The 15,367-nt window shown below is 19.3% G+C and overlaps 4 protein-coding genes across 4 annotated transcripts; 2 read left to right on the plus strand and 2 right to left on the minus strand. All coding sequences in view use genetic code 6, as the record gives it.

The window, feature by feature from the left end:
• Positions 1-571: 571 nt before the first annotated feature.
• Positions 572-1,471, minus strand: TTHERM_00158100 (hypothetical protein; the record flags this gene model as incomplete). The annotated part of the gene is made up of 3 exons (XM_001009738.2): positions 572-976; positions 1,068-1,205; positions 1,313-1,471. 3 exons carry the CDS (start codon positions 1,469-1,471, stop codon positions 572-574), a joined length of 702 nt encoding a protein of 233 aa, XP_001009738.2.
• Positions 1,472-3,600: 2,129 nt separating this feature from the next.
• Positions 3,601-4,908, plus strand: TTHERM_00158080 (hypothetical protein; the record flags this gene model as incomplete). The annotated part of the gene is made up of 3 exons (XM_001009736.1): positions 3,601-4,228; positions 4,316-4,503; positions 4,639-4,908. 3 exons carry the CDS (start codon positions 3,601-3,603, stop codon positions 4,906-4,908), a joined length of 1,086 nt encoding a protein of 361 aa, XP_001009736.1.
• Positions 4,909-8,663: 3,755 nt separating this feature from the next.
• On the plus strand, positions 8,664-9,978 carry TTHERM_00158070 (hypothetical protein; the record flags this gene model as incomplete). Its single annotated transcript, XM_001009735.2, has 3 exons — positions 8,664-9,340; positions 9,405-9,588; positions 9,661-9,978. The coding sequence occupies 3 exons, from the start codon at positions 8,664-8,666 to the stop codon at positions 9,976-9,978; spliced, it is 1,179 nt and encodes a 392-aa protein (XP_001009735.2).
• Positions 9,979-12,833: 2,855 nt separating this feature from the next.
• On the minus strand, positions 12,834-15,031 carry TTHERM_000158049 (hypothetical protein; the record flags this gene model as incomplete). Its single annotated transcript, XM_012796040.1, has 2 exons — positions 12,834-14,066; positions 14,411-15,031. The coding sequence occupies 2 exons, from the start codon at positions 15,029-15,031 to the stop codon at positions 12,834-12,836; spliced, it is 1,854 nt and encodes a 617-aa protein (XP_012651494.1).
• Positions 15,032-15,367: the final 336 nt, after the last annotated feature.

Raw genomic sequence — 15,367 nt, forward strand, 5'->3', positions numbered from 1 at the left:
ATTTTTATTAAATACTTTTATTTATCTAATCCTACTTGCTTAAAACCAATTATTTCTTTAACAATAAAGTATATAATACTCAAAAATGGAAAACTTGGATTATTTAAATTAAAAAGTAGATATAAAGAGCTAATTAAAGATGAAATAAATATTTTTATAGTTATTTCATTTAAAAAATATTTATTAACTTAATAAAAAGTACTTTTTATAATTTTACAGGACTATTCTTTTTCTAATATCATTTGGCTTATCAAATTTTCAAAATTTAAGAATAATAAATTTATTTTCCAAAGAAACTTTATATAAAACGATGAATTTAAGACTAACAAAATAATCAAATAATTTATTTATTTTTTGAACTAGGTCTCTTTTTTTCATTTATATTATAATCTTATGATTGTTAGTGTGAATTAATGTTGATGCTTTTTAAAATGATCTAATTCATTTCTTAAATTTTTAATTAATTGTTTTTATTATTGTCTAATATACTCTGATTTTTCAAAAGAATGCATTAACTTTTTATAATCTTCTTCAAGAGCATTAGATTTCTCAATTTAATTAGCCATTTTCTTCATTTTTCTTTTTAGTTTCTCTATTTTTCTTATAGTTCGTTGTTTCGAAGTCTTTTTTTGATTATAAGCTACTTATCTTGCTCAGATTGCTTTTTTAGTTGCATTATTTTTTTGTTTAAGACTTAGACTTCGTTATGATTGTTAATCACTTAATCAATATTTTTTTAACTTTTATTTATGCTATTACTGTTGTTTCTTTTAGATGCACTATAAGTTGCATTTTATAAGCTCACCTAACTTCCATTATTGGCTATGTTTTTCAAAGAATTATTAAGATTTATTGAGTTATTCTTGCTTAATGACTTTTTTATAGAATTTTTAGAATTGTTGAGCACAGTTTCAGCTTCTTGTATTTTTTTCTCAGCTAAAATTTATTTGTTCTTCCCTTAGAATTTTCCCGTTTACTTTAATTTTTTGCTCCATTAGCTAATTAAGAGGCTGAGGAAGAATGCTATCTCTTCATAGATTTAGATTTATTTTCATATTAGCATTCACTTGTTTCAGTTTATATTCATTTGATGGAAATCTTTTCTTTTATTTATTCTTATATTTTCTTTTCATAGGAGTATCTTCTTCTATTTCTGCATCATGTTCATTTCTAGCAACTTCACTGTGATGCTCATGACTCTTTAGCTTTTTTATTTATTTTTTTTTAATACTTTATAAGATTATTTATAACTTTCATTTGAGCAATCTAATTCTTAACTTTCCTCATAATTGTTGGTACTAATATATCTTACAACTTTTTTATTATTATGACTTTCATCTGTTTAAGCTTAATTATGAGGATTACTGTTTATATAATTGTTAAATGTATGGAACATATTAATCTTTTTTTTATTGTTCATTTTTCTCTCTGTAATTATAGTCTTCTTCCATAGTAGTTTCGTGACGGTCATACGTAAGAATTTTATTTTTAGAAAAACTATGTTCAATTAATTCTCTTTAATCAATTTATTTCTTTTCTATTTCGTTTTCCTATTTATTATAAGCATTTTTATTAATTTAATATTTTAATTTGAAGGCTTAAAACTAAATTTTAAATAAATTCTAAGAATTAAATAATATAACGGCCAAAAATGAAAAAAAATTGAAAACTCTACTATTTTTAAAAATTAATAATTTAAGATATTATCTTTCATTGATTAATTTCAAACAAAAAAAATACTATAATTCCACTCTAAAGGCTTCAAAAAATTAACTAGATTATGAAAACCCCCATATTATTTAGATGCCTTCGTACGATTTTTATTAATTCTCTATAAAAATTAAATATTGAAAGGCTAATCAAATAGTAATAAATTATTAAATGGTATTGTGATATCAATTTAGGCTTCATGCCAAAGTAAATACCTTTTTAATCTTGAATAGGCTATGCTAATTAATTAAAAAAAATTTAGAGTACAGTATTAAAAAAAAGTTAAATTAAATTTTTAAAGTGTTAATTAGTTTGTTTTTGATAATTTTATAAAATCTTTGAAATTTTTTTTTTACTGCAAATTTATTAATATTTCATTTACTCACGAATGAAGTTAAGTAATTAAATACTTAGAAAATTGGCAAAATTTCAAAAGAAACAATTTAAATAATCCCCAAAAAACTTTTAAATTATTTTAATTAAATCAAAACACTAAATTTATTTTGCTTATTATAAATCGAAATAAAAAGATTTGATTGTAGTCAGTTATCTCAATTATTTTTAAAATTTTTGACTTCATACTGAAGGAAGTTAAAATGATAAAATAATATTCTTTAATGGCCATATAATTAGAGAAATTATAGAATATTAGAGTGAATCAATTTCCTTTTTAAAATTTAGTTTATTTTAATTTTTTTACATATTTTTTAAAGGAATAAAAATATTAAGGGTTAATCGTATAATAATTATAAGAAGAGTTGATTATTTTGAAAGCATATGCAACATAAATTGCTTAAAATATTTTATATTACAGCCTTTCATTTATGATAATTTTTTCTATTTAATTAGAGGTCAAAGATTTATTTTAATTGCATTTATTTTTTGCTTATTATATTTTTACAAATAAAATTTTTTTTCATGATTTCCATAATGTAAAATTATATAAAATTTTGAAAATAACTTTTAATTTTAGCTAATTTTTATTTTCAAAAAAAAAAAAATTTAGTTAGTTTTAGCCGATAATTTTTTTTCCTTTTTGTTGTTATTTTGCATTTATATTATAAGGATTGTTATTTTTTTAATTCCTTTTTCGCTTATTTTGCTCTTTTCTAAATAGTATTTAGAGTTTATGTATTTTTTTATTTATTTTTTAATAGTATTATAAAATATAAAATTAATGCTTTCTTTTAAACTATAATAATATATCTTATATATTTAGTTAAATAGAATTTAGGTTTAAAGAGTATGCAATTGAATAAGCTTAATAATTTTAAAATGTTATTATTATAATTAGGTATCTAATAGAAATATTTTAATTTTAAAGCTGATTAAAAGAAGATAATATATATCTTCTATTTTAAACATTTTATTAAAAATCTGAAATAAAAATAAATCTAACTTTAATTTTCTGCTTAATTTTATAAATATATTTTAAAGATAAAAATATTTTTTTAAAAATATTTACTAACAGAAATATTTGATTTAACTCTGTAAGATTTAATTTGTTTTGAGATATTGAAAATTGTGAAGAAAATTAGAAAAAAGTTGTACAAAATATATATTTTTTACAAATTAATAGAACTCTAAAAATAAGCTTTTTTAAAATTTTGAAATTGTTATTATTAAATGATAAATCAATTGATTTTCTATGCATTTCTAAATCACTATGCAATATTTGGTTGAATTTTTGAGTTGCAAAAAAATTGATGTTGTTTAAAAAAGAAATTTTTCTTCTTCTTAACTATTACATTTTTCATTTAAAGCTATACATTTTTAAATGACTTTGTTTTCAAAACCATAGAAGTAAATTAAAATAAAATAATAATAAACAACAATTTAACAACTAAATAAATAATAACAATAGTGCTTAATTGAACCTAGATAATCTTAATGACCAAATTAGAAGAAGGATAACAAAAATTATCTAACTAAGTTAAAATAAAATGCTAAATCAATCCAAATATTTCTTCAAAGACTTTTTAAAAACCTCAAAAGTAATGCTTTTATCGCTATATTAACTCTCATGACTTAGGTATATAAGTATGTACTTAGTAACAAAGTAAATAAAAACAATGCTCAATCCGCTTAATAAATAATAACATTTAAAATAATTAGTCATCATAATTTACATAATTTACTTAAGAATTCTATTCTAACTAATTCATTAAAAACTTTTATAACTAAAATTTGGTCTAGATTTAATAGTAAAACTAACATGGTACTGCAAAAAAAATGTTGTATAAAGCAATAAAATAAGTAGAAACAACTACATAATCATCATCATATAAAACTGAGATGACATCAAGAAACAATTAATTTACTAATTAATAATTACTAAATACTATGACAGACTATTTATATTCAATAAAACCGCAGTTCCTCAATTTATTTTCAATCTACTCAGATGAAGCTATCATGTTGAGAGTTAAGAAAGATTGCTAAAATTCTTTAGATACAATTGTTTACTAAATTTTTTAGAAGTTTTATACAGCAGCAATAGAAAAGCTAAAAAACAAGTGTAAAATTTTAAGCTCTTTTTAAAATAATAAAAACAAAAAACAGTCTTAGTAAATTAAATTTCTAATTAAAAATTTTCTAATCAAAGTTTTCAAAAAAAATAATAGGAATAATAATGAAGAGTAAAATAAATTGAAAGCTCAAAAGCAGAGCGAATATCACAATTTCAAAAACAGCCTTATGAAGATTATCATTTAGTTAGTTTGCCCTTAAATTTTGGATTGTTTTGATCTCAGCCAATATGAAAAAGAGTAATTAATTGAAATAATATTAAGAGTAAGACAAAATTCAGTAAAATTTCGTCCTTTTAAAGGAAAGTACTATTATTATTCAAATTTACACTATAATTTACTATTCTTAAAGTATAATAAATATAATTTCTATGAATTTAAGCACAATTTTATGATTCAGGACTTATATCTTAAAGTATTTAAGTTAGATATTTAAGAATTACATAATGTAAATTTTACTGATATAATAAAAATTAATCGCTTGAAATCTATCTTTGGTTAAATAATAAATGAATGTCTCAATATCGCAGAAAACTAAATTTCAGGAAACTCCAAAAATAAAATTAATATAAGTTAAAATGACTAACTCAAAAGTCGCTATTTTTACATTGGTAAAGTAAAGAAAGGAATATAAAAACTATTGAGAGGTAAAAAAGTAATAAGGTTTTGATCAATTTGTAGTGAAGATGCTAAAATAATAATCATATAATATTCATTTATTAAATATAGTATATAAAATTTAAGTTTGATTGATTAATTATTTCTACTTTTAAATGTTACTATTGAGAACATCATTATATCAATTTTTTTCATACTATTCAAAATAATTGTAAAAATACCTATTTTATGAAAAATATTAATTGTGATATTTTCTATTTTAGATGATTAAAATTAGCATTTTTTGTTATTATTATGTTATTACTGATTGATTTTTGAAATGTAAAGATTACTTTTTTTTAAAATTAAAAAAATCCTATAATCTGATCATTTAATTAATAATATTAGTTTCTATTAATTTTGAATTTTTTAATCAATCCATAAATTTCTTTTATTTAAGAAAAATGAGAATTAGACCACTTAAAAAATATGATTTATTTTCAAATCAAAATATGATAAACTACTAAGAATGAGAGTTTCTCAATTAAATATTATTTTATCTCTAAATTTTATATTGCTTTTTTAAAAAAATTTAGCCATAAGAAGTATTTTTATCAATAGATGCAATGTTTATTTATGAAAATTTGTTAATATTTAACAAACTTCTATTTTTTATAATATACTAACTTCTCAGATTTATCATAAATAACAAAGCAGATTAAAATATGCTAAGTAATAAAATTATGTAATTAAATTAATTTTCAGAATATTTTATCAATATCTTTGATCAAAAATATAAATTTTATTTATTTATTTTTTATAAAAATTGATAAAGATACTGAATATTAAGTATAGATTGATTTAATACAAACCTCCTATTATTGATTTTATATCAATATTTCTATCTATCTATTTTTTCTATTTATTTTCAACGTATCTATATTTATTTGTTCAATATATCAATATATTTATCTATCTTTATCTTGAAATTTTAATAATTTTTAATATGTATCTATTTATTAATTTTAGAATAGCTACAACTTTTAATTTAGATAATTCACTGTAAATGAGAAAATAAATTGCAAAAAGTAATCAAATTTCTTTGCAAAAAAATATTTATATTCAAAAGGTTGAATATATTTTTGCATAAACAAAAAATTATTTATTATATTTATTGAATATATTTATATAAAAGATCGTATTGCTTTTTATATAAAAAGATACTATTGTTTAAAACAGCTTTTATTTTAATTAATAGTATAGAAATTTAAATACTCTAAAGAAAATTAAAAAATAAGCAAATATATTGAATTTACATAATCCTTTTTTTATTCAGTAACATAAGGAATTTGATCCTTAAAGCTTTCATTTAAAATGGCTTTGAATATTTCAATATTTTAAGTTAAATAAATTTGGAAATTAAAAATAATTCAGCTTAAAAAAATTAGGAACGATAAAGAACCAATTTTAATATAATTAGTCACAGCAATTTATATAATATGCTAAGATATTCTATTTTATTTCATTATTCAAAAATATTTATCATTATACCTAGCTTAAAATCAAATAGAAAGTAACATTAGAAATTGGAATAAAATTATTTCGCTTGCATAAAAAAGAAGAAGCTCGGTGTTATAATCTTCAATATGAGCGATAAAGAATTCATGAATGATTCTTAGAAAACAAAGATTTACCAAATACTATGACATACTACTTGTAGTCAACAGAATCTTGATACAAATGTTTTCTAAGTAAATCAGATGAAGTAATCGAATTGAAAATGAAGGAGAATAGCAAAACGTTTAGTACCAAACAAACAACTAAATATTTCAAAGATTTTTTAATGCAGCTAGATAAAAAGTATAGAATAAAAAAAGTAGTAAAATATTTATTTAAAATAATAACAGGTAAAAACTAAGTGTATCGATGATTTCATATATTTAAAATATTCACCTTCAATTTATTTTAATAAAATTACTAAAAAATATTTCTATTATCTTATTTATTTGAAAAATATTGTTTTCATTTTCTATTCCTTTTTTTTTCTTTGATTATCAAAAACAAAATAAAAATATTTTTTGTCTCAAAAGCAAAAATAGTAAAAATAAATTTTAAATTGATTAAAAACAAAATGGACTATTTCTATTTTGCTTTATTTTAAAAAGAATAATATGATTTAAGCATAAGATTAAAAATATAATTTAAATGATTCTGAATATAAATATTTGCAAAAGAATAAATTTACCTGTTTCAATAGCTGATTTAAATTATATTAAACTTTAAAATAATTTAAAGACCTTAAAATAAAAATACTAATTACACTTATTTTTTTGTTTGATAAAATAAATAGTCAGTTTAAAATAAATTATTTTTAAATTAAATTTATCTTAATAAATAATTATCTCTTCATCTTTTTTGCATATTTTTAATATTAGTATGAATATAAATTTTATATCTCTAAATTCTCATATTATAAAGTTCTACTTTTTTTCCTAAAATATAAATCCACCTAATTAATAATCTCATGAAGTTTGAAAAGGGGTTTATTAGGAACTTCCTTTTTCGAATAATATGTTGTTAATTGTTAAAAAAAATAACAAATTTACTCAATCTAAATGAATAAAATTTAAATAAAATAACAAAATATATTCTGATATTGGAAATATATCTAACTCAAATATATTTTTAATTAATTAAATCCAATTTGCTATTAAATTTCTAAATTTTTTTTATATACTTTTATCAAAATAAATCCTATTTGCTTAAAACCAATTACTTCTTAACGAACAAAACACATAATACTCAAAAAAGCAAAACTTGGATTCTTTTAATTAAAAATTAGATATAAAGTGCTGATTAAAGATAAAATAAATATATTTTAATGGGGGGGGGGTCACAGCCGGGTGCGGTCTTCATTTTTTTTTTCCCTAATAAAAATTAAATTTTTTTATTTTACTAAGTTCACAATACTAATATCTATTTTATATCGAGCTTTATTTTTCTGTTAAATTTTATCAATACATTTTAAATTTAAAGAAAAGAATATATTTTTTTAAATATTTACTAACAGAAATATTTGATTTAACTTTATAAAATATCTAAGATATAAAATTATATTTCCTTTTGATATGAAAACAATAAATTGAAAATACAATTTAATTAAGTGATTATGATTAATTATTCTATTTTATAAATTTAAAAATTTGCCATTAAATAATATTATTTTATTCATTAAAATAATAATAAATATATTAAAAAATTTTTAGTAATTTATTAGAAGTAAGTAGTTCCTTTTATTAAAACTAAAAATTAAATAATTTTTGTAATTTATTAAAAACTAAATATTTTTTTTAATGTGCTTTGATTTCAATATTTTATTTAAATAAAATAGATTTTTTAAAGGTTTTTGTTTTAATTTGTTTTGAGATATCTTAAATTGTTTGTGAAGAAAATTAAAAAATATCTGTAAAAATAATATATTTTTCACAAATAAATAGAACTCAAAAATAAGCTTTTTTAAAATTTTTATTTATTATTATTAAATGATTAATGAATAGTTTTTCTATGTATTACAAAATTATTATGTCATATTTGTGTTTTGGTTGAATTCTTTGAGTTGCAATAAAAATTATGTTTTTTAAAAATGAACAATATGATTTTTTTTCTTTTTCTTAACAATTAAAGTTTTTTTTATAAGCTATACATTATTAAGTGACTTTGTTTCAAGAACATAGAAGTGAATAAAATAAAATAATAATAAACAACAATTTAACAACTAAATAAATAATATAAATAACAGTAGTGCTTAGCTCAACTTTGATAATCTTAATGATCAAATTAGAAGAAGGATAATAAAAATTATCTAACTAAATTAAAATAACATCCTAAATCAATCCAAATATTTCTTCAAAGACTTTTTAAAAACCATAAAAGTAATGCTTTTATCGCTATATTAACTCTCATGACTCAGGTATATAAGTATGTACTTAGTAACAAAGTAAATAAAAACAATGCTCAATCCGCTAAATAAATAATAGCATTTAAAATAATTAGTCATCACAATTTACTTAATATACTAAAGAATTCTATTCTAATTAATTCATTAAAAACATTTATAACTAAAATTGGGTTTAAGCTTAATACTAAAACTAGCATGGTACTGCAAAAAAAATGTAGTGTAAAACCATTAAAAAAGAATAAAGAACTACCTAATCATCATCATAATAAACTGAGATGACATTACGAAATGATTCATTTACTAATTAATAATTGCTAGATACTATGACAGACTATTTACATTCAATAAAACCGTAATTCTTGAATTTATTTTCAAGTTACTCAGATGAAGCTATTATGTTGAATGTTAAGGAAGATTGCTAAAATTCTCTTGAAACATTTGTTTACTAAATTTTTAGGAAGTTTTATATAGCAGCAATTGTAAAGCTAAAAAACAAGAGTAAAATTTTAAGTTCTTTTTAGAATAATAAAAACAAAAAACAGTCTAAGTAAATTCAATTTTTCATAAAAAAATTTCTAATCAAATATTTTTTAATCAAAAAAAAATAATAGGAATAATAATGAACAAAAAAATAAATCTAAAGCTCAAAAGCAGAGCGAATACCACAATTTCAAAAATAGCCTTATGAATATTATCACTTAGTTAGTTTGCCCTAAAATCTTGGATTGTTTTGATCTTAGCCAATATGAAAAAAAATAATTAATTGAAATAATATTAAGAGTAAGACAAAATTCAGTAAAATTTCGTCCTTTTAAAGGAAGGTATTATTACTATTCAAATTTACACTATAATTTATTATTCTTAAAGTGTAATGAAATAAATTGTTATGAATCAAAGCGCAATTTTATAAACCAGGACTTACATCTTAAAGTATTTAAGTTAGATGTTTAAGAATTTCAAAATGCAAATTTTATTGATATAGTAAAAGTTAATCGTTTGAAATCTATCTTTGGTTAAATAACAATCGAATGTCTCAAGATTGCAGAAAGCTAAATTTCAGAATATTTGAAAAATAAAATTAATAAAAGTTAAAATGATGAACTCGAAAGTCGCTATTTTTACGTTGGTAAAGTAAAGAAAGGAATATAAAAGCTATTGAGAGGTAAAAAAGTAAAAAGATTTTGATTAATTTGTTGTGAAAATGAGTAAATAGTAATCTTTTAATATTTATTTGTTAAAATATAGCATATAAAATTTAATTTTATTTGATTAATTATTTCTACTTTTAAATGTTAATATTTTAAAATATTTTTATAATTTAGTTTTAAAGGTTAAATTTATTTAATCAATTTTTTCCTAGCATCTCAAAGTAATTGTAAAAATAGAATATATTACTTTTGATTTTTACTTATTTGAGTTGATTAAAATAAACACTTTTTGTTATTACTATGCTTTACTGATTAATTTTTCTACTTTGAAGATTACTTATACTAAAAGGAAAAGAATCCTATAATATGAGAAATAATTAATTAATTTGGCTTGTTTTTATAAATTTGAATGTTTAAATCCATAAATTTCTTTTATTAAAATAAATAAAATAGATAACTTAAAAAAATATATTTTATTTTCAAATCTCAATATGATTAAGAGTAAGAGAGAGTGTTTTTCAATTAAAAATTTTGTATTCCTAAATTTTTGATTGTTTTTTTAAAAAAATTCTTTTATAAGAAAGTATTTTGATCATATAGATGCAATTGTTTATTTATGAACATTTGTTAATATTTAAAGACTTTTTTTTACAATATACTAATATCTCATTATTTTAATAAAAGTAACAAAGCAGATAAAATATGTAATTAAATAAATTTTCTGAATATTTTATCAATATCTTTGAATTTAATCAAAAATAAATAAATATTAATGATTGTTTTATTTATTCTTCATAAAGATATTTAATATTACATATTTATATCAAGATTTAATATATTATTTTATATTTGTTAATTTTAATAGAGCTGTAACTTTTAATTGAGATATATAATCCACAATAAATGAGAAAATTGTAGAAAATTATAAAATTTCTTTGCAAAAAAATATTTTTTTTAAAACTGTTGAATATATTTTTGCAAAAAGAAAAAATTTTTTTTTATATTTAATGAAAATTAAAAAAAAAAAATTATATTACTCAAGATATAAAAAGATACTATTGTTTATACATATTTAAGTAGAAAACAGCTTTTTATTTAATTAATAACAATACGAATTTAAATAATCTAAAAAAAATTAAGAAATACTAACAAAATTGAGATCAAATAATTTGAATTTACAAACTCCTTTTTTTATTAAGTAAACAAAAGGATTTTGATCCTCAAAGCTTTCATTTGAAATGGCTTTGAATATTTCAATATTTTAAGTTAAATATCTTTTAAAATTTTTTATATTTTTGCTTAAAAAAATTAGGAAAAAAAAGAACAAATTTTAATAGAATTAGTCACAGAAATTTATATAATAATCTAAAATATTCTACTTTAATTCATTAGTTAAAAATATTTATTAGCTTAAATTCAAATAGAAAGTAACTTTAGGACTAGAAATAAAATTTTTTCCACCAAAATAAAAAAAGAAGAAGACTTGGCATTGTAATCTTCAATATAGCGATATCTATATCAAGGATGATTCATAAGATATACTACATACTTTAACATTTAACTTGTAGTTAACAAAATCAAGATTCCTAAGTTTTCTAAGTAATTCAAAAGAAGTAATTGAATTGAATATGAAGGAGAAATATTAAATTTTTTGTATGAATCTATCAACTAAATATTTCAAAAATTATTTACTCTAGCTAGATCAAAAGTAAAAACTAGAAAAATAATAAAATATTTATTTAAAATAATAATAATAATAACAGCAGATAAAAAACTAAGCATATCAAATCACTTCTTAAATTTAAAATATTCATCTGAAATTTATTTTAGTAAAATAATTAAAAAAATATTTAAATGTCAAAATTATTAGAAAACTATTATTTAAATTTTCTAATTTTTCATCTTTGATAATAAAAAATAAAATAGATATATTTTTTTACTTAAAAACAAAAATAAAATTAATAAATTTTGAATAGATTAAAAGTATAATTAGCTAGCTAGCTATGTATCTATTTCCAATTTGTTTTATATTAATAAGAATAAATTGATTTAAGCCAAAATTAATAAAATAACTTAAATTATTCTGAAAATAAATATTTGCAAGTATAAATATGCCTGTTTCAATAACTAATTTAAATTTTATTAAACTTTAAAATTATTTGAAGACCTACAAATAAAATATTTTTTACTCTTATTTTTTTGATAAATAAATATTGAGCTCAAAATAAATTCTTTTGAAAATTAAATTGATTTATTACAAGAAATAATTGTCTCTTTATCTTTATTTGCTTATTTTTGATATTAGAATGAAAATAAATTTTATATCTCAAAAATCTCATTTAAATTCCTACTTTTTTTCTAAAATATAAAACCACATTAAAATCTTATGGAGATTGAAAAAGGGTTTATGACAAACTTCTTTTTTCATAAATTAGTTTATTAATTTTTAAAAATAAACTTAATCTAAAAGCATAAAATTTAAATAAAATAACTAAACACATGATGATATTGAAAATATATCTAATTTAAATTAATTGAATATAATTATCATTAAAATTTCTAAATGTTTATTAAATACTTTTATCAAAATCAAATCCTATTTGCTTAAAACCAATTATTTCTTTAACAATAAAGTACATAATACTCAAAAAACGAAAATTTGGATTCTTTAAATTAAAAATTAGATATAAAGAGCTAATTAAAGATGAAATACATTTTTTTATTGTTATTTCATTTAAAAAATATTTATTAACTTAATAATAAGTACTTTAGAGGACTATTCTATTTCTAATATCATTTGGCTTATCAAATTTCCAATATTTAAGAATAATAATAAATTTATTTTCCAAAGAAATTTTATATAAAAAGATGAATTTAAGACAAACAAAATAATCAAATAATTTATTTATTTTTTGAACTAGGTCTCTTTTTTTCATTTATATTAGAATCTTATGATTGTTAATGTGAATTATGTTGATGCTTTTTAAAATGATCTAACTCATTTTTTAAATTTGTAATTAATTGTTTTTATTATTGTCTAATATACTCTGATTTTTCAAAGGATTGCATTAACTTTTTATAATCCTCTTCAAGAGCATTAGATTTCTCAATCTAATTAGCCATTTTCTTCATTTTTCTATTTAGTTTCTCTATTTCTTCTTATAGTTCGTTGTTTCGAAGTCTTTCTTTGATTATAAGCTACTTATCTTGCTCAGATTGCTTTTTTAGCTGCATTATTTTTTTGTTTAAGACTTAGACTTCGTTATGATTGCTAATCACTTAATCAATATTTTTTTAACTTTTATTTATGCTATTACTGTTGTTTCTTTTAGATGCGCTATGAGTTGCATTTTATAAGCTCACCTAACTTCCATTATTGGCTATGTTTTTCAAAGAATTGTTACGATTTATTGAGTTATTCTTGCTTAATGACCTTTTTATAGAGTTTTTAGAATTGTTAAGCACAGTTTCAGCTTCTTGTATTTTTTTCTCCAGCTAAAATTTATTTGTTCTTCCCTTAGAATTTTCCCGTTTACTTTAATTTTTTGCTCCATTAGCTAATTAAGAGGCTGAGGAAGAATGCTATCTCTTCATCGATTTAGTTTTATTTTCATATTAGCCTTCACTTGTTTCAGTGTTAAATCTAGAAGAATTATATTCGTTTGATGGATCTCTTTTCTTTTATTTATTCTTATATTTTCTTTTCATAGGAGTATCTTCTTCTATTTCTGCATCCTGTTCATTTCTATCAACTTCACTGTGATGCTCATGACTCTTTAGCTTTTCTTATTTATTTTTTTTTAATACTTTTTAGGATTATTTATAACTTTCATTTGAGCAATCTAATTCCTAACTTTCCTCATAATTGTTGGTACTACTATATCTTACAACTTTTTTATTATTATGACTTTCATCTGTTTAAGCTTAATTATGAGGATTACTGTTGATATAATTGTTAAATGTATGGAACATATTATTCTTATTTTATTGTTCATTTTTCTCTCTGTAATTATAGTCATCTTCCATAGTCGTTTCGTGACGGTCATAAGTAGGAATTTTATTTTTAGAAAAACTATGTTCAATTAATTCTCTTTAATCAATTTATTTCTTTTCTATTTCGTTTTCCTATTTATAATAAACATTTTTATTAACTTAATATTTTAATTTTAAGGATTAAAGCTAAATTTTAAATAATTTTAAAAATTAAATAACATTAAGAACAAAAATTAAATACAATTCAAAAATCTACTAATATAAGATATTATCTTTAATTGATTAATTTCAAAAAAAAATGAATACTATAATTCCTCTCTAAAGTCTTCAAAAAATTAACTAGATTATGAAAATTCCCATATTATTTAGTTTTTAAAAATTTTTGACAAAAATTTGTTTGAAACATAAATTAAGTAAGAGATGAATTAAGGTATAAATTAAATTGTTGAGAATTCTATTTTAAAAAAGTTATTTACTTGGAAAAAATATGAATTTTCTTTATCTTCGAATTGAGGATTATTTATACAAGTGATTTTCTTTTCTAAGTTCATTATTTTATTTTGAAGTTCTTATAAATCATGGCTCATTCTAATATTTTTTGATATGTCTTATTAGTTAGAATTAAATTTAATCTAAGTATTTTTTTCATTATTGTTTTAATTAGTATCATGATAAATCTGTAAGTTATTTTTGCTTCTAAAATCTGCATTATTTTATATTCCTTAATGGCTATTGTACTACTTATAAAGCATACTTTATTCATCTTTTATTGGTGTTTAGCTATTAGATCTTTGATGATTTTAGCGAGAGATATTTAATGAAGATTCTAAAGGAGTTAATGGCAAAGGATCTCTTTAATTATTCAAAGAGCTATTCAAGTGAATACTCGAAGATTACGATTTTACTGATTTTTCTTGTTGATTCTACATTTAATTTATTGCAAATCTCTAATTCTATTAATATTTTGACTGATTGTCAATTTAGTTTGCTTGTTTCATTCCACTATTTGAAAGAGAGCTCTCCTTCAATCCTTCCAACTCTTTATCCAATAACGAATGTAAAAAATTGAGCTTTTCAGATGTTAAACTTTGATCCATTTTTAAAAACTCTAATCTATTTATCTATCAATTTATTATATTATCGCCTCTCTATTTTATAAATAAGCTTTTCAAAAAATTCTATTAAGATTCAAATAAATTAATATTTTCTTTTTAAATTCGCAAAATTATAGCAAACCACAAATTGAATTGATTCATTTTATTTAAAATCTTTCAAATTTGAAATAAATAGCTTTTCCTAATACATTATAAAGCAAAGTTAATTCATATAAAATACTAAGTTATTTTCATAATTAAAAATTGCACAGCAACAGCAGCTAAATAGATTTCAATATATTTGAAAATAAATAGCCATTTAAAATAATAGATAGCTTA

The sequence above is a fragment of the Tetrahymena thermophila genome (assembly GCF_000189635.1).
Source record: "Tetrahymena thermophila SB210 genomic scaffold scf_8254776, whole genome shotgun sequence".
Lineage (NCBI taxonomy): Eukaryota > Ciliophora > Oligohymenophorea > Hymenostomatida > Tetrahymenidae > Tetrahymena > Tetrahymena thermophila.